This window comes from Theobroma cacao, chromosome 6 (assembly GCF_000208745.1).
Source record: "Theobroma cacao cultivar B97-61/B2 chromosome 6, Criollo_cocoa_genome_V2, whole genome shotgun sequence".
Taxonomy (NCBI): domain Eukaryota; kingdom Viridiplantae; phylum Streptophyta; class Magnoliopsida; order Malvales; family Malvaceae; genus Theobroma; species Theobroma cacao.
In genome coordinates, this window is record NC_030855.1 from 23,650,129 (window position 1) to 23,677,682 (window position 27,554).

Sequence of the window (27,554 nt, forward strand, 5' to 3'; positions counted from 1 at the left end):
TTTTGCCATGGTTTTATCCCAGCAAGAGATGCATGAGGGCAAAGGGAGACTTCAGGTCCACGCTTGGATTTTAGCAGCTTGGCTGCATCCAGTGAAAACACCAATTCCCTTATCACTTTCTCTCTCTCTCGGTGTTTGTGTATTGTTTGACTGCATGTGTTTTGTGTCTGTGAAATCACCTGTGCTACGAAGAGAAAGGGAAAGATCAGGGAGTGTCCGGGCACCTACATGTTTCAGGAATTAATTAATACTAATAATGTAATTAAATGTTAGATTTAATTAGTACTCTTGCCATGCATTAACCCATTTTAGCTTTCTTGCATTTCCTGCCAACTCTTTTAGGTGAACAAGCATAAACTTTTCTAGATGAAATAAAAAAAAAATCTACATCCAATGTATGATACTTTATCATATTCACAATTAATTGATGCATTAATGTTAAAATATTTCTTAAAATAGCACTTAAACAAATGCCTTCAAAACACAAGTCAGTGTGCATTTGCTCAATGAAAAATCCAAGATTGGGATGTGAAAGCTAGTTAACATAGTAGAAGTACATAGACCAATCTTGAATTATTTTGTAGAGAATCGAGATATTGCATATCTAATTAGTTTTTATGTCTTGGATTCCAAACCTTGTACTTTGGTGGGGGATGGTACATTAAAAAGCTGCTAAAATCTCTACTAGTATAAGATTCTCAGCATCTTTTCATACTCCTACCAAAATCCTGATTAGCATGACAAAAGAAATTAATGAAACTAATGATAGTTGACCTAATTACACTTTCATTATTAGTATGATTTTTCAAGGTTGTCATGAAATTATGAAAAGCATAATTAGAAGTCCGTTATTCTAAATTATTTGCATGCTTCAGATGATCAGCTTAAGGTTTTTTCTGATCACAAAGGCTTGCCTTTTGTAACTATCTAATTAGACCATAGCTAAATCCTCAAGAAAAAAGTTCAATCACTCCCAAAGAGATAGAGTAAGAATCCTCTCGCAGCTTATGTAAAAGTGGTAGATGCATGGAGACCTACAACTACCCAAGAAACTAAGTTTGTGAATATTTGTTGCTGACAAACACTTGATGCTGATATATACCCCAATACCCAATACCCTTGCCACACACACGAACACATATATTGACAATAAAGAACTTAAAAGAAAAATGACATTAATGTTCTGGGAACTAAGCCTAAGTTAAGTTGCTTTCAAGTCTTGTGTAGTATTAGATACAGATTGTGAAAGGAAAATCTTTCTTCTCTATGGTATATATGATCTTTTATCCTGGATCAATTTAGTTTCGAGCTAGAGTATTTAATTCTGCTCTTGAACTGACCATTGTCCTTCTTTTTCTTCTTTTCCTTCTTGCCAATTCCTATACAAGAATCATGTTCAAGAGCTCAGTTTCTTTTACTTGAGAAACTATGAATTCTTCTGCTTTTCCGACTGTGGCCTGTTTTAGCTTCAAATTGCTCTGAGTTATTATATCCATGTATTAATAAGAGGGTGTATACGGCACAAAGGCAATTGATTGTTTATCGTTTTGCAACTTTAATCCAATATTTGTATGTGCACTTTAGGTAGAAATTTGGTCTTTTACCATATATTTCGTTCGATAATCAGTAATGATGGATCACATATGCTATTTAATTCGGTACATTCAGTTTTGGATTATACAAAAGGAGATAGTCTCCTCTCAATCCCTCCATCTCAGATTGGAGTTCCAAGTCGTAACTGTTGGATTCTCTCGAGTAGAAACAGACTTGGGTACAAATTCAAAGTCCTATATATAAATCTTATTATTCTATTCATGTATTAGGAATATTTGTGCCAAATTTGACACTAAATTCGTAACCAGTACCATGGCAGAATTATAGTTTGCCAAAAATGAAAAAGGAAACTTTCAAATATTTCGTATTTCTTTGGGTTCAATGACCTCCAGCACCATGCAGTCGAAGCCTCATACATACTTCTTGTTGGTTGTTGCTACTAGTGGTAACCCTAAACTTATATTCATGCAGCTGGTGGAATTGAAGGGAGCTCTCGATAACGGCTTAACTATGTACTACACCCTTCATCGCCATTTTTTTTTTAAATTTTTTGGAGATATATATTTCAAAATAAAACATTTTTTTCCATTTTTATATGCTTATTGCTCTTGTTTTTATATATTACAAAATTAATTTTCATTTCTTTTGCATTGTCATCGTAAAAAAAATTGAACATTTATAAAATTTTAATTTTAATATAATATATATTAATATCGAAATTTTTATCATAAGTCAAATAAAAACAAACATTTATTGACGTAAGAATAATTCATAAATATATATTGTTATTATAGACATCCCTATGTGTCACATTTACATAACAAGGTAAAGTTTAAGCAAGAATGTTCGTTATACAATGATATATTGGACTATGATACAAATATGATTTTTAGATGTGTTTATGTCGATAAAATTTTGGTGAGTTTTCATCTACATGGTCTCGTATCACCTCAACCTATGATTTTTAACAAATAAAGATTTAATTCCTTACAAAAAGTGAAATTTGTTCAAATAAACCAGTAAAAAAATAAAATTTGGGGCTGCCACCCAAATTACTTCTCGGATATTAGAAAGTAAAACAAATGCGTCTGAATCAAGTTAAAAATTGGAAGTACTCGATGTCCCCATTTGATGTAACCCCAAAATAGGCCTAAAAAATTTGATGCACTCTCCAAATTAGGACGCTGTGTCGTGTATTGAAAAGCCTAAGAACAACCCACAATCATTTTTATGTGACCTTTCATCTTAGGCTCCTCATGGTTGTAGAGTCTAGTCTAGGAAAGAAAAATGGCACGGCTGCCGCTGGCCGGCTGGGCCTCCCACCTTGTCCCATTGCTTTCATCGATAGCTTGTAGGTTACGTGAGGCGTATTGGGTGTCCGGGGATTGTCTGGGGGGACCAGAGCTTAATTTAATTTTTCACTTTTAGATTTACCATTTCAGAGCCTCCCCAACTGACAAAACCCTGGTCTAGTATCCATGAGAAAAACAGCTGGCTGTTCGTGGTTGGGCTTATGTCTACATTAATTTCATGTTACGTACTTCGTCTGATCTTGAGTTGTAACTAATTATTTCAAGCGCAACAAGCAGGGGTGAAATAATGAAGGGAAAAACACAGAGTTCCCTACAGGATTTTAACTCTTTTTATTGTATTGCGTTGAGGTGATCATTAATCTAGGCTTCCTGTGATGTTCCTTTTCTAGGAATTGTGAGTTGTAGCACAGGCTGTGCCAGGCACGAAACTTAGGTTTATTCTTGAAGAATAATGCAACCGTGGGCTTGGTGCCGGCCCCAATCTTGAATCAGCCATCCACCCCGGTTCTCAGTTGGGTTTCAAGTCCATAACCAGCAATCTTCTTTCCCCTGTTGAAATGGTGTATATGTATACATCCAGCCATATCTTTGAAACTTTAAACAAGAAGATTTTCATCTTTTTTGACCACTGAACGCTTTGTCTCAGGCTCTCAGCTCTCAAAAGCTTTGATTTCCTTAATCATCTTTTTATTAGTTGGCAACAAATTTCTTTTGTGTTGCTATCACACACACTTCACCATCTGACATAATAAGTAGAAGACAATTAGACAGAGGACCTCACTCAATTACGATAATTTTGGCGCTGACAATGAGAGTTCGAAGAAATTTACTATAAAAAAATCAACATTAAATAAAAAAAACCCAAATCAGTCTCAATCAAAAGGTTCTGAAATCCACCAACTACATTACCATAATAATTTAATTCAATCAAATATATTGCATTGCAAGCCTGACCAAATCATTCTTTTAGAAGCCATAGGGAAGAGGACAAGTAGGCCAATCCCAGGAAAATATGAGCAGGACATGAGCAGTTGGCGAGGAATTTTAATTATGAGAGAGAGAGAGAGAGAGAGAAAGAGCTGTGTGATCTCATACCTGTGTCCACGCAACCTGAAGAGAACATATAACGACTAAGGCAAGTATGCGTGTGGGGAGTTGTATTTTGGGTCATATTATGGAGTCAAACCTTCGTTTCCAAGCAACCCCACAAGGATTTACGACATATTTTCCTTGTTGAAATCCCAGTCAACCTTATCTTCAAATCATTGACAAGAATCATGTATTTTGTTGCGTACATATGTACAATGAAATCTTTAACCTAAAGGAAGAAAAGGTATCTATCTTTTCGTACATTTCATGTTTTTGCCTTTTAAATAAAGTTTTACAGTCAGGATTTTGTGTTTTACACCATGGAAACAACATGTATTGACAAAGGCAAAGAGTAGTAATTATTATCGTATTTATGATGATGCCAGTTCTTTGTTTCCCTACAATATTAAGATATGTTTGACTGTATATGTAGAGTTAGAAATGAAGTGTATCTACATATGGCAGGGGTACGTAACAGTTTTCAACAAAGATAATTAAAACTTGGTTGGCATCATTTTATTGGAGTACTAGAAAAGTTTGGAACCCAATAATCCTAACAAGTTTCTGTCAAATTGTCCAGCAATTTCCAGCAAAATCACACCACTATATTGAAAGTTCTCTGACCTAAATGTTTCAACTTTTTTGGTTTTCAACTTTAAAAGAAAAAAAAATAATTCTAGTGACTGGTCAGAGTTTTAAGAAACTTATTCATTGAATGCTTGCAATCCTACCTTTAAGTTCTAATTTATGACTATTTCTATTTGTCACTAACAATAAATAAATAATTGGGATGTTCTGGACCCAAAATTTATTCTTCATTGTGCACATGTTGTAGGATAGGGAGGGACCAAGAGCCTTAAATTGTTGGTGCATGTTTATGTCTTTGGTAGTACATAGCAGTCCTTTATATGGTGTAAAGAAATCACTCATTGATTTCATTTTCTTGTGGGATGGCGTATGCATGGACCAGCATTAACCTAATTTGCCAAATTCTTGTCAAACAAGTTGTCTGCTCAGACCTCATCATGGCACAATATCTCTTCTAGTTTGTGCCTTTGTTGATAAGTTTTCCTCCTTGGATATTTCATTTAGGAAGCTTTTAACCTCAACTTAATAATTATACACATACTTTAACATTTAGTTCATTAATTGGTACATAGTCTCCTTACTTAAAGAATATAGTTCAAATTTCTCTACCTCCAATTTAAAAAAAACTTAATTAATTATACACAAAAAGAAAAATATTCGATTATTTGATTTAATAATAAGTATGTTGTACCTCCTACTCAAAAAATTAAGTTCCCATTTTCTTTCCCCAAATAAAAAAAAATAAATGAAAAAGAAATTGAATCGGGAGAGAATGCATGAGAATTGGGAAGCAAACAAACTTCCAAACTATATACAAATGCATAATACTATTGATTTTATTACTTAATACTACTATAGTATAAAATTATTTAAAAATTATATATATTTTAAAGATGATAAATGTTTTCATAAAAAAATGTTAAAAAATGAAAATATAAATAATTTTCAAGGGAAGACAAGTGGAAATAACGGGTGAGTTAGCTGGATGTGGCCAAGGGTTCGGGCATAGAGGAACTAGGTCAGGTCAGGGTGGGGGCGTGGGGCGGACGAAAATGAAAAATTCCACCCCTACGTACCTTGGTTGCCATCATTATTTACATAACAGGTAATATTATTTTGGCATTTCATTGATCTCAAAATCTTTTCTAAAAGTTTAATTTTGTATTGTTCAAATTGAAAGTAATTATAAACTTTGACTTTATTAAATTATTTTCGAATTGAAACTAAACTTTCTACAATTTACACCATCTCTCTCTTATCATTTATGTTTGTAAAGTAGACTTATTAATTAAGAAAGATAGATATGAAAAAAAAGAAATAAATATCTAAATAACAATTAAGACACATGTAATCGAATCATTCACGGTAACAGATTCGATTAGACGTTTGTGATATAAAATTTTTTTCTTATAATCTAAAATGCCCTTTGTTAAAGATCACATGTAAACACGTGGATATAGTGGGGGTGTGATTGCCCAAATCCCACTTAGGTACTAATTACTTTGGTACATACATAGTTTGTATGATTACATTCCATGAGAAGATGCTTTGTTGTAATGTGTGAAGAGCAAAATATATAAAATAAAATATGGTATAATAAGAAAATGTTCTCTCTGGAAGTGGGTGTAACATTGGCCTATTCTTTTTTTGTGAACCAGTAAAGTAAAAGATAATCAAGACTATGACATAGCAAGCTATTTTGCTGACCAGAATGATTCACAAGGAAAGGCTAGCTAGTCCACAAAGACCATTTGTCCCGGAAGTTGAACAAATTAACAAAACCGGCTGACCAAATGATGGAGGAATGGGGCCTTGGAGTCCCATACCGATGGGATGTTTGATATGAAAGGGGAGTAGTAACCCACTTACATGCATGCTGATGATATAAACACAATATTATATCTCGTTTCTTTTTCAAAGGATGAGAAAGAAAATTGGTACTCCAAACGGCCAGAGCTCAACATCATGAAATTGTGGATTGTGGTGTTAAAGCTAGACAGTGGATTGTTCCTCCATGCATTTGTCACCAAACCCCCCCTTTAAAAGGGGAATTTGGCAAAACAACAAAGAAAGATAAATGTGAAAAAAGATCCTCTCCCTCTCTCCCTCTGCTGCGCTGCCATAATCACTTTTTTTCATTGAAAATGAACTGCAAAGTTACCAGCCCAATGCCCACTATACAATGTTTCTTAGAAACCTCTTATGGCCTCGACATGAAATGCCCACTAGCAAAAAGACCATCCTCATTTTATAGGTATATATATTATTCACAAAACCATTCACGTTAGGTTATTAGGTTTTGTACAATTTCTATAAATAAGAATTCGAGTTTATGGGATCATCATTTATTTTTTCTATGAGACATTTACATATGGTAGTAGAGGGATAAGTGGTACAAACATCATTGTCTAGCTTCCATAAGGTGCTACTATTGTGATAGTACCTTATACCTTCTTATACACTCAATTTCATAGCCAAATATTTGGAATTTGACTTTTATCTATTGAAAAGTGGTTTATCGTATATTGAGAATGGCATTAATACATTATACTCATTCAAGTCTTTAATTTTTTTTATTAAGCAGAAGATTTATTTCACTCTTAATGACTAACAGTTGATATCATATGTACACTTTGCAAAAAACCCTACTATATGTCAAAATTGACATATCATATACATGGATACTGAATTTATATGTAGAATATTATGTAGACAACTTCAATAACAAAAGAAAAAGAAAGGATTCTTGAAATGTGAATTTGGGGTTTCTCTTTTATTTACTAAGAAATGTGATTATATTCCATCAAATACATTATTAAATGCCACAATTAGTTTTAAAGAGATAATAATGCTACTATTTTTGTCTCATGTGCAATGATGACCCTTTTTCCAATCTTCCTACCATATATGAAATGCTATATGCTAACTAATGTTACAAATTTTTTTATTAATATAGCATGACATAAAGGATAAAGGTTGATAAAAGGGAGAAAGGAGAAAGAAACCAAAAAAAAAAGGACCACTTCCACACGTTCATTAACTAAATTGCACATTATGAAAAAGTTATCACCTAACTAAAATAAATAAATAAATTTACTCCTAATTATTATCTTGACTTCAAAACAAGCTAATGATTCAACCAGAAACTCCCATGTACAAACTGTAATGATGTCTCAGGGGGACTACATGTTGGTCGAGGCTGATCCTTTTGATATGAAATTATTGGATCTAAATATTGAAAAAAGCAAAGAAAAATAAAAGGTGCAAGTCAGGATAAGGGCAATTATTACTTCCTCCTTTAGAATGTATTTGAACCCGGAGCTGATTACTTTATGGTTTGAATCTAATGAATATCAATTGAATTTTGCTATTTGTCAACAATTTGGTTTGAATATGATGCCTTTATTGGCTTCTCCTCATCTTTGGTAGTGTTTTCAACTTAAGCCAATGGTAAATAAGCTAGGCCTAATGCTAATATATACAGTTCTTCCTTTTCATTTTCAATGAAGTTGGCTAATAGTATTTATTAATAGCTTGATGGGATTGGAAAATCTTTCTACTATTTAGTTTGTTGGACTATTCATGAACGGTATAGATCAACAGCCATTCCATTGAATATTTTAACATGTTTCTACCAAATTTACATTATTTGGATGAATGTACTTGAACTTTGAACTGGCTTATCTGATTTTGGTAGGATTTAATTATGGCCTAACCACTCATGCATAGTCCCCATTTCAGGCATAATTAATTTGACCCAAAATGACTGAAATTCTCCATTTCTAAAACTGGGTGTGTCACAATAAAATGGTGAGCTGGTGGGGAGGAATATAATATCCTCATGGGGGTGAGTTAACTTGCATTTTTTCCATGGTGAATGGTGATGCAATCTTCTTTCTAAAACGTCTTATGATTTTTTTTATGCTGGCTGGTGGTGTACGGCAACAAGGCTAGGGCGGGTATCCCAAGAGGTCTCACTGCTTATATTCTCTGTGGACAGAGATCTCGCTATGGCAGACCAAAGATTTGCTTTACTTGGAAACCACAATACCCACCTCCACGCCTCCCACCAATCTCTTCCTTGATCATCATTTTTCGATCTTATTCCATTCCATCTTCTAGACTGAATAGATTAATTAGACATTCTTAAAGCTACTTATTGCTTGGGGAAGGTCAAACCATATAGAGGCAATAACCTACTACTCTATTGAACTTCTTTGCTAATTTCGAGATATTTGGTCACCCCCAATATTGCTTTGGATGTTGCTGCTATGCCCTCTTCACCAAATCCAATCTGACACAGATCAATTGACCATTTCGACCCCAATACGTATCTTTTGCAGGTGATGAAACAAAATCATGCAGGCCATAACTTAGTATATATAGTATATATATGTGCGTGCTTCATAATAGGTCCAAATCCAATTCATCTTGAAACGACAATTTCAAGTTCAATTCAAATTTCTTTCTATCAATTTAAATAGTTCGATAACAGTAATAGAAAAAGAATCCAAGTCAAATTTGTTGTTCTTTCTATGTTTGAGTTTAGCTACTAGGAATGTATACACAGAGAGTCAAAGAGAGCGAGAGAGAGAGATAAAGTGAGGGCAATTGGAATAGTAAAGTGAAGGACCAAAGCATTGCAAATCGTCAGTCAGCCACATGCACCAGACGAACCATCTTTGTCTTAACAACTTTTACAAAGACAACAGCTCCACTATCCATGCACTCTTTGCCTATTCTTCTTCTCTCTTTTAGACCTTTTGCAAACCCTACTTAACTACAAAGCAAAGTCCTTGCTTTTTCTGAATGGATCCTAATAGGATCTTTTTTCACGCAACAAAGCAGAGGGTAAAACAATCAAACGAAAGCTCAAACATGAAACTTGTACTCCCCTTACAATATCAAAAAGTTCAGAAACAAGCAAAACCCAACTGAGAATATATCTCTATAACATAAAAACAAATGGCTATATGTATTTGCCGCTATTCTTTCATTTACAGGAACAACCACACTACAACATTCTCCCTAAATATTCATTTCCTCAATTTGAACCAGATTAAAACCAAACCAAACAAATATAACCAAACAGACAACGAATGTAGCGAAAGAAATGTGAGGTTCAATGGCTTTTTGTACACGAAAGGCAAAAAAATTCCTTTTAGATTTATTAAGCTATCTACCTTTAGGCGTTTTTTTTTCTTTTGGAGGGAGCTACAACAATGTCAGAAGAAAAAACACTATGGAGGAGCACCATAGCCTGGAAGATCAGGCCATTGATTTGGATTCAAAGATGAAGCACCCGAGGTGTTGCTGGGGATAGTGTTGCCAGCGGTGCTTGTGCTGCTGCTGTTGTTGTTGATACTCCACAAACCCCCTTCCGAGACTGTAGGGTTACTACTGTTGATGAAACTTTGATGCCAATTCTGCTGAGAAGAGCCTGCAGCTGGCCTGCTAGACTGAATTAAGCCCTCTTGATCAGCTGGGTACATATTTCCAGTCTTTTCTCTGTTTCCCATATGAAAGAATTGGGTCTGCTGAATTGGCTGATGCTGTTGTGACCCAAAAGAAGGGACACTGTATCCCTGCAAAAGACCCAAATTTGAAGAACCCCCCAAGTCACCACCAATACTAAGAGCCTGATTGCGAGGTTGATTAAAAGGTTGTGGTTGGTTCATTGACTGAATTGCTGCCAAAGAAGACAAGAACCCACCACCAGGATAATACGATCCCATCGAAGAAATAGCAGCCGATGAAGCCAAACTACCAGACTCCTTGGTTCTCAAAGCAGTACTTGCGCCGATCATTGGATTAGAAGAGATCATACTTTGTGGTGTTGTCAAGTTTTGTTGTTGCGCTTGCTGCTGAGGTATCTGCGGCTGCGACCTTGAATTTTCACCAGAAGAAGAAGTCTTTGTGCGCTTCCCTTTCCTGCAACCACCTCCCACAGGCACGTTTCTTAGGGTTCCACCCTGAGTCCAGTACCTTCTACAATTCTTGCAGAAGTAACGCGGCTGTGACAGACTGTAATTGTTGTAGTAACAAAACTTTGTATTGAGAGACTCACAACGAGGACACTTTTGAGGTGGGTGCTGTTGTTGTTGCTGCTGCTGCGGCTGTTGATTCTCACCCGTCAACGGCTTCAATCTCCGGTCTTGCTGTTGATTCTGTTTCATGTCTTGATCGCTTACTCCGCCGCCTCTATCTTGCTGCATCTCTATAGCTATATATTCCTTCTTTCTGATGGTGGTGCTGTTGGCTGATTTTATTAATTCTTTTTCCGTTAATCTGATATGGAATCAAGATTTTGGGTTTGCTTTGGGTTTCGGTGTTGGGGTTTGGTGCATGCAGGTTTGGGATGAGGCCTAAGAGAGGTGAGGCGTTTCAGATATAGAGCTGTATGCTAACTCTACGTGTCTGCCTCCGGGTCTTGAGAATCTCCACTGTGCAAACAAAACCACGGCGATCGTTACCTTGTGTGCATGCCTATTTTCTTTTTTTTTTCTTTTTCCCTCTTATCTCTACCTACCAACCCACCTCAACAAAACCATGGCTCTTCAGTATTCCCAAGTCTCAAATATATAACTTTTTTCAGCAAAAAACCAAATGGTAATCAAGAACCTAAATAATGAAAATATCCCCTTAAAACCCAACAAAATCTCCACAGATTTACATCTCCACAAAGAGGAGAGAAAATCACATGCATACTGATATGTACATACAAATATACTCTAATCTAGATACGCAGAATTGATGTGAATGTATTAAGAGCGAGGGAGCGACTGACCTGCTTTTAAGAGAGGTAAAAGAAGAGAAGATGTACGAGTGTCGGGCGTGGACAAAGTCCACTAGGGAAAGGTCTCAATCTGGAGTGAAGAGAGAGATAGAAAGATATTAAGAGGAAAGAAAAAGAAAAAAAGAACTGGATGTCTGTTGGTTCAGTGAAAGTACAGTTGATTATAGAGAAATAGTTGTGTTTAGGTTCAGTCCCATATCACACACACGAATCCAGGAAGAAACATAAAGCAAGGACAGGACCAACAGAACCCCCAGTTTCTTGACCCTGATTCATTCAGGGTCATCAGAATTGCATGAAGTAGCAGATAAAGTCAATACACAACAAATTAAATGGCTAAAGAAACTCACACCCCACAACCTTGATTCAGTCTTTAATGTGTTTGTGAGAGCCAAAGATTTTCTGGCCTGACAAGAAAAACGAGATATACAGCCAAGAACGGACTAAGAAAAGAGAGGGACAAGGAATTAAGTGAGAGATAAATAGCTAGCTATAGGGGAGAGACAACATAATAGGGAATGGACCAGTAGACAGTGGGCAAATAGGCGGCGCGGCCCAAGAGAGGGTGGCGTGGCGGTCGGCAATGGGGTGGTGGGCTATGTCAGACCTCAGTTAACTACTGTTTTCTTCGCTTTGCTTTTCTGTTCTTTTCCTTTCTGCTTTCCCTTTCCTCTCTCCGCCTTTCTCTCTCATTCCACTTTCATATTTCTGTGTATGAACATTCTCTCTCCTGAGTCTTCCATTCTCTATTATTTTATTTCATATTTATATTTTTCATTTTTTTATTTCTTTTAATACGAAAATTCCTGTTATGTTGTGTTTGGCATCGGTTTCATGCCATTGTCGGAGGATTAAGTCCGTAACCCTCGACCTCCTACTCCTACTTGCCGAGAAAGACCATTTTGTCCTCGGTAGCCATTCAGATTTCCATGTGATTGCCAACTGAACCTTTACCAATTTTATTCTAATTTTAGTAATATGAAACTCTATTTTTTATATTGTAATGTTTCTCTATGTTAATTCCATTCAAGGAAATCTTGAAATTTTTTCAAACTTTTTAATATTGCATATTCATTAAGTCACTTTCAACGAAGCTTGTGTATTTACAAGTGTAACAGTGGATTAAATGCAGTCCTAAACAAAGTAATAGCTACTCCTACTTGATCTATCCTTCCATCGTTGCATACAACTACTAGATATGTACCATGTTATTATTCATGATATCTACCAAGTTATTTATTGTTATAATAATATTGTGAGTTGATTTTTCACTTAAAAAGTCATGTTGAAGATTTGACTTGAATTGAATCAAGTTTGAAAACTTGAGATACTATTCGTTTTGATGGATAATTTTAATATTTTTTTATTATTAGTTATTTTTCATTTTTTTGACACATAGCTTTGGTTTACATTAAAACTCCTCTACTGAAAATAATCAATTCATAATACATAATTATCATTGAGAATAAGAGATTTTGAAAATGTACACTTACGATTAAAATCAAATACTTAACTATAAAGTTAATTATATTTCTTATGAAATGTAGACCATCAAATCTCAATAAATGGAAGGTTTGATCCAAAGTTTTTATACAACCAGATGTACCAATTGAGATAACTAGCTCGCTCTAGAATCATTAATACAAACAAAAATCAGTAAAAACAAAACTATATGAAAGGGTAGTAATGGTATTGAAATACCAAGTTAAAATCTTATAACAATCACTTCAGGATTTTTGACTCTGACAGAAATGGGGGACGTTATAAGGGGGGAGGGGCACGTGCGCCAAGCCACGTGACCGAAGAAGAGAAGGCAGAACAGAACAGGGAAGGGATCACAACTGCTCCCCTAGGCCTCCACTTTGAAGACAAAACATTAGCGTATCTGTTTCACTTCCGTTCCATTTGGGATTTGGTTTTTGGTCAAGGAGAAATGAAAAGAAAAAACGCTTGCCTATGTTTGAGTTCATCATTTTCTTATGTGTACGGGGACATTTCTGTGGACCCCATCTTTCTACGTGGTCCCCAAGGTGGGGGTGGCTTCGGCAGCTAGGTGGCACTTGTTGTTGGTGTTTCGCTGTTCATGATTTGATCACCATGTTCACCACCATTTTTCCCTGTTTTCGAGACTTGAAAAACGGGATGTTCGGGCCAATACGTATTTTTCTTTTGGGCTGCTGGATTACTACTTTGCTATGTTTTTAAAAGCTTGGGCTTGTGTTTCGGCCACTGCTCGAGCTAGACCAAGAATTGTAAGTTTAAACGAAGTGCAAAGCTTGAAGGGTGTAAACAGGGGGTATTCTGTGTTCATTGTTTGGGCTTGCCTTGTCTCTTGGTGCCACATGCACTCGTCAGAAATTCAATGCCATCAGCTTGACAATGGCCTTTTCGAACTAAAAGTTCCTCTAAAGCAAACACTATTATGCTTGATTCAACACTATATTGATGATTTTAACCCATCAAATCCAGATAAACCCTTCCTATATTGGTTAGATCTTAGGAACCTAAACAAAGGAATTAGAACCCAATATTCCTCCTCCATATTCAATTGCACCGTTACTATTTTTAAACATAAATGCTGATAGTTTTAGCAGATTAATGTGATAAATATTAACTTGTCATGCTTACATAAATTAAACACTATGATAACCATTAGGCCACCACACTTAACTTATTTGCTTTGAACCATAACGAGAAAACACCCAACAAACTCCTTTTCAGTACTTTCTTTCACCATCTTCTCTTCTGGCACGCGTCCTCAATTCCACAACATCGTCACCCATCCTCTTCACTTCCACCTCCTCCTCATTCTTCCCAACCAGAGTCTCCTTGATCTTCTGCGTCGTCCCCTTGGCGGCGTCCCACGCTCCCTGCACCGTCTGCTTTGCCTTCTCCCCAATACTTTGCACTGTCTCTAAGGTCTTGGTGGCCACAGAACCAGAAATCTCCTGAGTCTTCTCCTTCACACCGTGTGCTTTTTCTCTGGCTTTCTCCTTCAGTTCGTATGCAGTTTGTGAAGATTTCTCTGTGCCTTCTTCTTGGTATCCTGCGCATATTCTTTGGCCTTTTCCTTTGCGTTTTGGGCAGTCTCGGATGCTTTCTCTGTTCCCTTCTCCGCCATCTCCTTGGTCTCGTGCGCATACTCGTTGGCTTTCTGTTTCGCTTTCTCTTTGGTGCTTTGGGCAGTCTCAGCCGCTCTGTTCGTTACTTCTTTTGCTTTCTCAGCTGCCGATTCGGCAGTTTCTTTTGTTTTCTCCTTGGTTTTGTGTGCGTATTCTTTCGCTTTCTCCTTCGCTTCCCGTGCTTGTTCTTTTCCTCTTTCTATGGCTGCTTCGGAGTCATCTTCATCTACATAGGCCATCTTAGCTTCTTCGTCGGATGATGATGAATAATCCTTTCCCCTATAGGCCATGTCAGCTTTCGGGTCTCTTTCTTCATATGCATTTCTGCCTTGAAATTGAAAACACCAATTCTAGAATCAGCGGAAACGGCTTCACCAACAAACCAGAAAGTGTTTAGACATGAAATCATCACTGAAAACTTCACCAAATACATTCAAAGTGAAGAACAAGAGCAAAGCAAAGAGTACTCCTCTAGGTTTTTTGTTTTGCCTCTTGGTGTTTGGAGGCGGTGGTAGTGAAGCAGACTCGTGAGACTTTGTGGGAGGATCTTAGAGATGAAGTTTGAGGAAACGCTTTCGAAAGACGGAACATCGTGCTCTTGGCTATGAACGTGGCTGCCATGATTGAGGATCTGTACTTTCTTCGAACGGTGTCTTCTTTAGGTAGTTTTTTTTTGGGCATTCTTAAAGATAAGATGTTTTTAAAAATAACACTCTTTATAAGTTTAATTATTTTAATTAAGTTGGATAAAATTATCTTTAATGAAGTTGCACGCTATGATGTTACACGCCATGTACCTGTGACAAGCTATGGTTAGTGTGTTATATGCTATATACAAAAATATGTGACACGTCATGCACAAAAACTTATGATAAGCTATGGTTAACTTGTTACACGCCATGTACAAAAACCTGTGACAAGTCGTGGTTAGCGTATTACATGTTATATATAAAAATATGTGACACGTCATATACAAAAATCTGTGATAAGTCATGGTTAGCGTGTTACACGCTATGTACAAAAATATGTGCAAAGCCAAGTACAAAATCCTGTGACAAATTATGATTAGGTTGTTACACGCCATGTACAAAAACTTGTGACAAGTCATGATTAGGTTGTTACACGTCATGTTGAAAAAAAATACTGTTGTTACACGCCATGTAAAAAAACATGTTATACGTCATGGTTAAAAAAGGTTGTTACACGTCATATTGAAAAAAAAATATTATTGTTACACGCCATGTTGAAACAATATTATTGTTATACGACATATTTAAAAACATTTTGTTATACTTTAATGTCTAAAATATTGTTGTTGTTACTTACGAACCAAAATTTCAAATCCTCTCAACTTTTTTTTTTTATTTTTCTGACAATTTGGCACAGATTAAAGTGTTTCTAACATGTTTTCATAAATCAAAATACAAATACTTTTTTTTATCTAAAACACCTACTTTGACTAAAAAAAAATTCTTTGAAAACCTAGATTTATAAATTTCAAAATTTTAAGTTTATAGGTATTTAGGTCTCGAATTGATTCAACTAAAAGCTATTTTATACATTTGTGATTATTTTTTCAGTTTTATTTTTATCTAAAATACCTAAAAATCGAATTTTTCAAACAGTCAACCACTCACCAAAGCACGTCAAAACCATTACTTGGTGTCTTGAAAGGGTAAGAAAGAGAAATTTGAAAATACGGGAGAGAAAAATCGAAAGCATAATAGATGAATGCCGAACAGAGAAATTGATAAATTTTGAGAGACTGAGATGGTGAGAGAGAAATTCGAAGCACAGATGAGGAGTACTGGAAAAAAATTGTGATAAATAGTTTAATTTATTTAAAATAATTTAAAGAGTATTTTCATCAAGTCAAAACTAAATATGAATAAAAACAATTAAACTTATTTTGATAATTACTTTAAAAATATCTTTATAAAAAAAAGTCATCTCTCGCAATTTTCTCTTTCTTTTTTTTTTCAGTTCCTTCCCCTTATTTAGCCATGCAAACTATGTGGAGGAAGAGAAGGAGAAGGTGGCAGCCTAACTGATTGACATGTCGTAGCATTTGATGCCACGTGTTGGACATGTGTAATTTTTGAGGGTCTTGTTCTGTTCAACAAGTCAACACATGTTATTCATTTCCAAAACACCCTCCAAGCCCCCAGGGTCCAGGTTCCCCTGGCTAAATCGACCCGGCCTGAAATGTCAGGTCTAGGTTCACAGACGTTGGCCCAAGGGATCGAGCTTTGTTGGGTCCATCCCATCTCTGTCAGTATATAACCTAATACATTTCTCTAGTCGTATAGGTTTCCTAATCCATGGCCTAGGGAGATTTACGTTTGTGAGTCTAGACCAGGCATTGGGCCTCAGTCTCAACTCAGAACTTCATTCAAGATCAAAGCACGAACCGACCCACATGGCTGGCAACGATGCCAAACCGGTGCTATACTCTGTCATCGAACTATTGTAACGGTTCGAATGGTATTCAACACAAGACAGCAAAAAGGGGAGGCTATAATCAGATAGTCAAATGCACTCTCGGATATCACAGCAATTCAGCCAATGCTACTGAGAATACGGTTAGAGAAAGCACATGATCAGCACTTTCAAATATGTGGTATCTATCTTTTATCTTTATCTTTTATTAGTAGTACTTTATGTGCTAAAAACATACAAGTTCTAAGCCATTATCTATTTTACTTTTCTTGTTTGAAGCCATGAAGGGAATTATCACTTTTTACAGGCCAACCCTTTACTTCATTTGAACCAATTATGAATGTTATTCTCATTATACTTCATTTGTTGAAATTGAATAATCATGACATACACAATTGTCCTTAAACTTTTCCTTAGTTGAAATTTAATTCAGAGAGGAGCCAAGTGCTTTGCTCAGATAGGGAGTTCATTTTTTGCTGTAATTTGGTCTCAAGTTAAAGAATCACACAAACAGATATTACATATCAGCATAGCTAATACTTCAATACTGTGATAGGTTTTCTATATGATACCTTTCAATGAAAGACATACTAGGGATGAAAGGAGCTGTATGTTTTGACTTGATGTAACTTCAGTGTGTATATAGAAGTAGAGCCTGTTTAAGGATGACATTATACATTCCAATTTTCAAAATAACAACACTCATCCTGATGCTAGATAGCCTTAACAAATAAAGCTTTAGAATCTGGTCCTTGGTCCTGCACCAGTCAATTATAAGCTTTTTCACTATAGGAAGGTGCCTAATGTGACCTTTTGAATAGTTAGTCTGGAGATAAGCTATTGAAACCAGAGATCAGATTGTTTAAAGGGTTAATGAGATGCTGGTCATAGAGCTCCACCTTTGATCATCACTTAAATTTTGTTTATTAATGCCCCCTTACAGTTTTAGCCTCCTTTTTAAAGTTAGAGCTTTTTAATATCTTCCCCTCCTTCCTCTATGCTTCTAAGAACTGCCAAATCCATTACCATTTCATACATATCTTTCTGTCATCTTTATTTGTAATGCTACCTTGCTGTTCTAGTTTATTGTACGAAAAGCCAAAGTCCTTGAATCTCCTCTTGCATAGGTATCTACAAAAGATGATATTTCTAAACACCAGTGTGAACTGGCCTGTAGGATATACTTGTCAATCTATGATTCTGAGCAAGTATTTTGTATATTTATTCTAGAATGTAAAAATAAGGAAGTGGACATGAATGATAAAGTGATTCCCCTTACGTAATATTGTCTTTGTGGAGTGAAAATAATGGTACTCATTCAACGTGCTTAGCGTTACATTCTAGATGTTGACAGCTATCGGCATCTTAGGCAGGTGTTGCTACCTGGGCTTCTTTAATTGCATGAAGCTCCTCCTCCTGGTCTATATAGTTCAAGGTTGTGCCTGTATCGCCTCACAAGCCCATCTATCTCTACTCTCTCCTGAAATGCTCCTTGTCTGGTACAATACCAAATTTGCTTCTCTTGTTTCAAAATCCTCAAAGCTTGAAGTTTATAATTGTTGTAGAACCATTAGTTTCATATAAGTAATGGACAGAGGTCCTTTCTGATGACATGGAGACTTTTCTCTATCGTTCCTCTGCAAACAGAGAATTGTGACTTGCTTTGTAAGTAAGTGCAAAAATTCTCCATAATCAGGCTTGTGCTTGCTATGGCAGTTCTTAATCAAATGGCATTCTTATGGTAGCTAACATATTAAGTTGTTTTTTAAGTTCTCTTTGTCAAACCCTATATGCCTGCTTTTCATTTTCTTAGGCTGCCTGTTCACATTTTCACTGAAGATTTTAGAATTTACAGCCTTTATTTGCATTCTATATTTTTATCTGCCATAATTTTGGACTTCCTGTGTGCATACTCATTACTGTTGGTAGAGTCAACACTACCTGTAAAGCTTCATTTTTTCTTGATCTTGGCTTGGCATTACCTTATACTCCCTTCCCCCCCCCCGATATTTGATACCTTATTATAAGATCTGTTTCTGTATATGTGGATGATGTGATGTAGTGAGAATAAGAAACTTCAAATGGAAAGGCTAGGAAGGAAAAGGAAATAAAGGTAGTAAGAGATCAAAAATTATTTCTTTCTTTAAATGGGAGACATAAATGTGAAAAAATTACTAAATTTCATGTTACCACTGCATATGCCATATATTTTGAGCAAAAAGTACATGCATGTCTTGAAACATCATGCTTATCTTAGGATTTTGCTCTTGAACTGAAGATTTCTTATTTAAGGGCTTATTGGTAGAAACAAGATATAACATTGTATTGATGCAAACTGTTAGGTCCACAAAGACCACTATCACATTTCCTGCTAAGCATATGGTTATGCTGTTTTTGCTTTTATTGATACAAGCTATACCTAATGCACTAGATTGTAATGATGGACCGAAATCCAAGTTTATAATCAGCTTAGCAACAGAGAGGAATTTTGCAGAGTATGAAATTGTCAATGCTTGAATGCTATACTGTACTTCATCTTCACACAAAAGTTTTTATGCTCATGCAAAGATCATTCTTTCATAAAGATACCTGTTTTGTTGTAACTTTGCATGTTTGAGATCAATTTTAACCATAAATACTCAGAATTTGTTTTGATACCTTCATGTTGGATGGCTTTCTTGATTCTTGACATTTTCATACTTGGCATCTGCCCCTGCCATTATTCCCGATTGCTGTGTTTTCACCCGAGCAGGAAGAACAATCTCTTACACTAGATTAGCGATATGGCGACATATATTGAATGATAATAAGTATGCTGAAATGGCAGAGAAAAATCTTCAATGAATTGAGAGTCAGAATATTGTGTATGAGTTAGCTCGGCCGTAAATCCTAGACTTCGAAGTTAAGAAAGCATTCTGTAAATGTTGGTCATATGAGATATATATATATATATATTCAACCACTGGCATTCATTTGTTTTCATGAAACAACAGATGAAATGTCCACCTCATAAAACTGACGATGTGTTTATTCTATTAGTTTTCTCCATTTTTAGTTCTTTTTGAGCGCTTCAATGTGTCAAACTTGTATCAGATAAGAATATTTTTCTCTTTTCCACAGGTTGAACTTGAGGGCAGCTTTGGATATGGCGTCCGAATGGCAGTGCAGTGGAGCGGATAATGGACACTGTGAAGTTAAACAAACAGCTAAGACAACTCTCAAGGACGCAGATATTCCTTCTTCGATTTCAGCCTCACTACCATATGACTCACCTTTCCACGAGCTTTTAGTCACAGTAGAGGAATTACCTAAATCCGATTTAGAAAAAACAAAAGCTAGAGATCACAACATATCTCCCCACGATTTTAAGATAATCAACTTCAAACCCTCAGACTACAAACTTTTATCCGAAACTCTATTATTAGAACAACTTAAATTTATCATTTAAGAAACATAGACTAGGTAGTATGTCTGCTATTTTTGCAGGTGACTTTTAATCTCAATGCAAGTTTGTGGGACAACTCGCCTCTTAAGAGGAAGCCATCCGCTATGGAATAGCAATACTATCAAATCACGCACTTTTTCTCTTACAAAGTTTTAAAACTCAAAAAATCCCAACCCACCATCCACATATATAGTTCAATGCAGAAGGTTGCCTTTGGAGAGAGATTACAGAATTAATACAAGGCCATGGATATTAGTTTGAGTTAGCCAAGGATGCATGGTGTTTTGTGCAGGATGAGCCCAAGACTGCCACATTTAATCCAAAGGTGGCGCCAACTCTCTCTCAAGCTCTCTCAGTGGTCAGATGGGTATCCCAAAACCACCTTTCGCCGGCCACCTGTCACCCACCCCACCCCATTGGCAACCTCTCCCCTCTTCACTCTCTTTACTCTCTCTATATGCAATTTCGCGGCCTTTTTCTCTCTCCACACCGACCCCTCTGCACCACTTGACGCGTTTCTCATACCTTTTTCACACCTGGACTCACCCTACTGGTAGCATCTTACATCCCCCACGACCTTCTTGAACCAGATTTGTACTCACTACAAACACAAAATAAGAACACATACAAAGTACACTCTCATCAACCCTCTCTGATCACTAACATTTCAATCCCCTGGACTCATCATCACATTGCACCTTCTTTCAGATGGAAAACTCTTACACACCTTTTACTCCCACCACCACAACAACCACCAATACCACCCTGAGGCAACCAGACATGGGTTGGTCTCAGAATTCAGAGTTTTCCATCTATGAACCAATGAACTTGAAAAACTTCAGTTCAACACCCTTCTCAACAGCATCAAACTCTCAGTTTCATCATCCACCACAGTTTGTAGCACCTTCCCAAAGCCTGCAACCCCCATACAGACATCCCATAGAGCAGGCTGGTCACTCTTTAGCATATCCTATGTATCCTTTCCTTCTGGGGCAGAATGGGATTGAATATGGGGTATCCAGTTCGATTCATGCTAATAATGGGGTGCAAGGATCATGTTTCATGCAAACAGACGGGCTATCGAAGGAGCAAGAGAGAAGAATCATGGATCCTTATAGAACAAAGGTTGCAAGGATTAAACGAAAGCTGGCACGCCAAAGAAGCCTTAGCTTGCAAAGAAATGCTTCCTCAGGGGCTTCAACTCAGGTGGATGCAAGGAGACTGACCAGCTCTGGTGCTGACAATAGTACTGATGTGAATAACAGCAATGATACTAAAAGGGATCTGTACAAGTTTTGCACACCAGACAACAAGGTGCATTTTGAAAAGTGTTAATCTGCGATTTTAGATTGTTTTCTTTTCCTTGTCAGTTAATGATGTTTGGGCATATTGTTTTCATAATCTTGAGTTCTTGACTGATGAGTGAGATTGTTTAACTTGGGATGCAGAGACTGAGAGTGTTGCTGAGGAAAGAGTTAAAGAACAGTGATGTTGGGTCCCTTGGGAGAATTGTCCTTCCAAAGGTGAGGTTTACTTGATCCATAAGGGGAATTCTCAAGGCCAGTTCTTCCACCTATGATCCTGCTTGTTTGGTTTTCAGATCTATATATTCTTTTTTTTTACCCCCTGCAAAGATATAAGTGAATTTTGAAAGAAGAGAAAGAAGTAAAAGAGCCAACCAATGACTATTCTTTCGTTTCCGCTCATTGACTACTGCAACTTGTTGTCATCTAGACTGCAGCAATAACTAATCAATCCTTTCTTGACTGCTCGATTCTTGCACAAAATATACAGTAAAAGGAAAAAGAATGAGTTAGTAATCTTGTTAAGTCATTATCTTCCAATGCTATTAATGAGCAAGCACAATTATGACTATCTTGCATGCTGGTTCATATTTTATAAATGATGCTCTTTTTGTTTCTGTCTATCCAATTTCTTTTTCCCTTATGTTCTTCTCCAAAGTGTCATAGCCTCTAGTGTTTGAGCTTTATCTAACGTGGCTTCCTGCAATTTAATCAGAGAGAGGCAGAGGGAAATCTTCCAACTCTTTCTGACAAAGAAGGCATCCAAGTAATGATCAAAGATGTATACTCTAACCAAGTGTGGACCCTTAAATATAAGTAAGTAGTGCAGGTACTTTATTTTTGTACTATCTTCATTTCCTTTGGATATGCTACTCAAAGATGTTAAAGCCACATAGAAATGCTTTTGTTGATTGATGTCACAGGTTCTGGTCCAATAATAAGAGTAGAATGTATGTGCTTGAAAACACTGGTAAAACCCTTCAAGCCAAATGACTCTTAGTTCAGCCCCAAACCCTTTCTTTTTGTTATTACTTACAATTTCATTATGTTCATAATCTCATTTGCAATTTACCAGGGGACTTTGTAAAGCAAAATGGACTGGAAATTGGAGATTCCCTTACCCTTTATGAGGATGAAAGCAAGAATCTCGTGAGTCTTTCCTTCATTATTACCATGATACTAGTAATTAAGATTTTGTTTAAAAACTAAAAGTGGGATTGGAACAAGGAAAGGGTAAAAAAGATGCTTTAGCTTAGCTGGAGGACAGTAATGCCCTTTGATATATCCCCTTTGGAAGGATGTGAAGAGAAAAGGACAAGAATGGGGGAAATGGTTGGAATGGTTAAAACAGGCATAGCTTTAAATGACACGTAACAGATGATGTGTTGGCAGTAGACTTGCCTTTCTAAAAGACAGCTAGGACTCTGCACGTGCTTGGCACGAGCACTGCAGCTTTGTGGGCTGAGCAACGGTTCGCCTTTGTAGCTGAGCTGGACTAAACCAGGTCATAGACTTAGTCGTAGCATCACAACCGTACCTATCTTCATCAGTTTGTCTCATATAAGCACGTTCCCCTTGACAGGAAAACTCATATATAGACAAAATCTGTTGAAAGTTTGAAGAAAATGGGGGAAATGCTTCTTTTCAGTGGTCCTTTTTCAACTTCTGACAGCATAAGAGAGAACTAAGAACACCCAATAATTTATAATGCAGAAATAGCATATCTTAATTTTATTAATTGCATGAAGTAGAGAAGTATAAATTCAGCATGCTGAAGCCTTTCTTTGTTATACTTTTGACCCTGCATGTGCCATGGCGCTGAAACTCAATGTCTTTCCTTTTTTTTTTTTCCACCCGAGGGGGAGTAGTATTTCTCCGTAATAAAGTTGGAAAGGATTATTGCTGCCAACCCTCCAAGCAATCATCAGCACTCCGACAATGAAAACAACTACTACAGCAACAACGACCACCACCATATGTACTTGCCTTTTACATGCCAATCCAGAGATGAGGAAGAAACATCATTAGAATTACTCATAGAACAGCTCAAACACAAGGAACAACAAGAAACTAACGACCTTATGTCTTTGCCTATGGACGCTGCTTATTCGCATAGACTGCCTGAGGAAGCCAAGAGTTTTCTATCCGACGCCGACGGCGTTGCTAGCATGGAAACCTACACCCCGATAGCTGCAACTACACTACAAACCTCGTCGACGTTGTTACGAGGTAAGGCCAAGAGTGTAGATGATTTTCAGCTCAATAACTTCGACGACTGCTATGGCGGTCTTGATATGCTACCTGATGTCAATCACTACAATTTTTCACTTTGAGCATGTCAGCAGCAAGCTTCATGGGATCAAAGAGATTCATAGTCAACTAATTTCTTCTTTTTTTTTTTCTTTATTTCTATTTATTTATAGATACATAATTGTTTCTGGGGTTGTGAAGGGTACAGGAAATAATTTTTTTCTTATTTTTTTTTTGGTTTTGAAAGGCATTAGGAAAGAGAACATTGAATCTTTCTCTTGCTTAGATGTGTGCCTGCTTGAATGCTTAATTTGTTTCTTCAACTTAATTTATATCCCAAATGGGATTGAAATAAAAGAAAATTATACATAGCCTTCTGTCTTACTCTGTTGTGATCATAATATTTACGAACATGTACTTCTTCCCTTCCTTTTTCTTTGTCCCTCCTCGATTTTCATTAGGATTAATTAAAAATAAAGATTTTGATTTTAATGTATTTTAGATTAAGAAAAAAAAAAAGAGTATTAGATGTCTAAAACTTAAAAAAAAAATCATTTACAAACATCTCAAAACAAAAAAAAAAAAGACGAAAGAAGTTCTACATTATATTGATACCATGAGGTCCAACTTTTTAATGTTTGAACCAAAAAATTTAACAGTAAAATTTTGAAAATGTCAAGATCAAATATTCATGTATATTTATTATTCAAACAGCATAGCATTTCAAATTATAAATGGAAATTTTACTATAATTCTCTTTATACGTGATTGAAATTCATGAAAAATATGATTAAAATGAAAAAAATAAATTTATTGAAAGAACTCAAAATGATAAAAAGGATTAAGACAAAATACATCAAACAATTTTTTGTAATTTTCATTTTTTAGTAAATAAATTTTTTTAAAACAAAATAAAATTGTTTGGATTTTTTTTAGTAATTGCAATTAAACTATGACTGAATTAAATTACATATTACAAACGAAAAATAAAAAAATTCTCATTTTTGGTTTTTTTTTTCATTTTTTTGGCCTTTTGTAATTTTCATGGATATAAGTACAAATGTACAATTTTTTTGCCAACATGGCACCAGATTGAAATTGTTCGGACTTGGTTGATGGGTCCATTTGGTAACATGTTTGAGTTTCGCTTTTACATCGTCTCCCGACCCGTTTAGACAGTGCTGTTCTTTTGGGGATAAGCCCTCTCTTTCCGTTCACTCTTTTTCACTTATCCATGGCAGCAACAGCAGCAGCAGCAGCCCCGGCTCTCTCTTCCCTCTCTTCTCTCACTGTTCGCACCCCCACTCCTCCCTTTTCCTTCGTCTTCCCCGGACCCTTAAAACCCTTTTCTCTCTCCCGCTCATTTCCTTCCCTTTCCCTCATAGCCCATGCCAAAGCCTCCGACATCGACACTTCCTTCTTCGACAACGTCAACCCCGAAGAAGACGTCGTCTTCGACCCTCCAACGCCCCCAGAAGGCTTCACCCCACCACCTTCTTTCGACGATGGCCCCGACGAAACCGAAGACGAAATCGCCGCTGCCTATGAGGAGCTCTACGGCCCAGCCTACAGTGGATTCTCCGTTTTAGGCAACGATGTTTACGTGATGGACTCTAAAGTGAAGAAAACAAGTGCGTTTGGGAAAGTTAAGAAAGAGAAGGTAAGAGATGGCTTTGAGGAAAGAGTGGTTCAAGTTAGGAGAGTTACTAAAGTGGTTAAAGGAGGGAAACAATTGCATTTCAGAGCTATTGTTGTGGTTGGTGATAAGCAAGGACAAGTGGGTGTTGGGGTTGGGAAAGCTAAGGAAGTTATTGCTGCTGTTCAGAAATCGGCCGTGAATGCTAGGAGGAATCTTATAACTGTTCCTATGACTAAGTATTTGACTTTCCCACACCGGTAAGGAGTTTAATTTCTTGCTTTGGTTTAATTGGGGCATGGCATTTCATTGGAAAAGTTATGTTTTTGAGTTGTTTGAATGATGCAATTGGTCGTTTCTTTTTGGGGTTGTTTTAGTGATAGAGAAACTGTTCTGTCTTGGCCTCATGGATGTAAATATGATTTCTTTTTATGTTTAATCGAGTTTCCCTGAGCATTTCTTGCTCATTAATTGGATCGGTTGGTAATTCTTTGGAGTTTTATGTAGTTTATGCTAATTTATTACCTGATTCGTAGTTTTTAGATCCATTATTTTGTTTAGTATCTAAGACTAAAATGTTTTCAAAATGTTTATGCAGTGAATTTGTTTTAAACCTTTAATAGTGGTCCCTTAAACTCTTCCTCTATGGTAATTGATATGTTGTGATCTGGGATGCAATTTGGTCTTAAGTTTTCTGCTGAACCTGAAAGGCCCTAATTGAGGCTTAATAGAGCAAATGTATATGAATTATGGTTCTATAATTCTTGTAATTTCAATTGAATCATATGAGACTTGATAGATTAGTCGTGTCTGAGGAATTTGTTGAAGCATCTGTATCAAAGTATCTAGCCTACAATCTTTTGCAGTTGCTGGAAGTGAAAGAATGGCAGGCTTTATAATGTTGAAATGTAGACAATGATTTCCTATGTGGGAAACCCTGTCATCCCTATTTCAGATCACTTGGTAGGATCATAGGTATATATCACCATGGGAGCTGACTTATCTTGGAATAATATAATGGTAAATAGGAGGCATGCCAATCTGCATTTCTTAATCTCATCGGGAATTGGTTGGCAGATCTGAGGGTGATTTTGGGGCAGCAAAGGTGATGCTTAGACCTGCTTCACCTGGTACTGGAGTGATTGCAGGAGGTGCTGTGCGAATTGTTCTTGAAATGGCAGGTGTTGAGAACGCGTTAGGTAAGCAAATTGGAAGTAAAAATGCCCTTAACAATGCCAGAGCCACAGTTGTTGCAGTGCAGAAAATGAGGCAGTTCCGTGACGTTGCTCAAGAACGAGGGATCCCCATGGAAGAGCTGTGGAAGTGATGGTCCTGTAAGCAGGTTCACTTTTTACCCTCAACCTCTTCTGGCAATGTAGATTCTGTACACAAGGCTTTGGTAGTGTAAGTCTACCAACTACGAGATTTAGACATTTCTTTTGTTGATTATAATTGATGCTTTGCGTTTTAATCTTTTGAAAATTTGTTTCCGATTAATGTTACTCTGAGCTTCTATTAACATTTTCCTTTTTCTTTTCCATTTCCATATGTTATCTAATGTCAATACAAAACTCTTATTGCTCGAGCACTTGCCATTTATACTGATATTGGCTGGCATTCTTTGCATTGATTTCTGAGTCCAAGTCTATTGAGTGTCAATTTATAGATTGTAGTCTGCAAAATCTAATCTGCAATGAAGATGTGCCAGTAAAATCTAGGCATGAGCCAGGCTAACCTACTGACTTAGAATCTTGTCCTGGACGATCTAAAGTTAAAAGTTAAGATTATCACTGCAGACTTAATGGTAAAACTGGAAGCCATTAGCTGAAGCATAGCCGCCGTCACCACCATGCCTAGACCCGTTCCTCTTTGCAATAATAGAAAGCAGCAACTGAGACTGCCTGCCTTGGCACCTTCATAAAAGGGACTCTTGTTAAAGGATCCTGCATTTTGAAATTTTATGAAAATGCATTCAAAGGCCTCATGTACTGAATAGCTCCTTCTCATCTGATCGCATT

General features: G+C 36.6%; 3 protein-coding genes and 1 pseudogene across 3 annotated transcripts; 2 read left to right on the top strand and 2 right to left on the bottom strand.

Annotated features, from left to right (window-relative positions):
- On the bottom strand, positions 9,412–12,075 carry LOC18596818 (dof zinc finger protein DOF5.3). Its single transcript, XM_018123255.1, has one exon. The coding sequence runs from the start codon at positions 10,757–10,759 to the stop codon at positions 9,785–9,787; it is 975 nt and encodes a 324-aa protein (XP_017978744.1). The 5' UTR covers positions 10,760–12,075; the 3' UTR covers positions 9,412–9,784.
- LOC18596819 lies at positions 14,015–15,125 on the bottom strand (annotated as a pseudogene).
- On the top strand, positions 21,055–24,185 carry LOC18596820 (B3 domain-containing transcription factor LEC2). The gene is made up of 6 exons (XM_018123244.1): positions 21,055–21,660; positions 21,795–21,869; positions 22,366–22,466; positions 22,574–22,620; positions 22,726–22,799; positions 23,519–24,185. The coding sequence occupies exons 1-6, from the start codon at positions 21,055–21,057 to the stop codon at positions 23,981–23,983; spliced, it is 1,368 nt and encodes a 455-aa protein (XP_017978733.1). The 3' UTR covers positions 23,984–24,185.
- Positions 25,052–27,135, top strand: LOC18596821 (30S ribosomal protein S5, chloroplastic). The gene is made up of 2 exons (XM_007025523.2): positions 25,052–25,796; positions 26,614–27,135. The coding sequence occupies exons 1-2, from the start codon at positions 25,135–25,137 to the stop codon at positions 26,861–26,863; spliced, it is 912 nt and encodes a 303-aa protein (XP_007025585.1). The 5' UTR covers positions 25,052–25,134; the 3' UTR covers positions 26,864–27,135.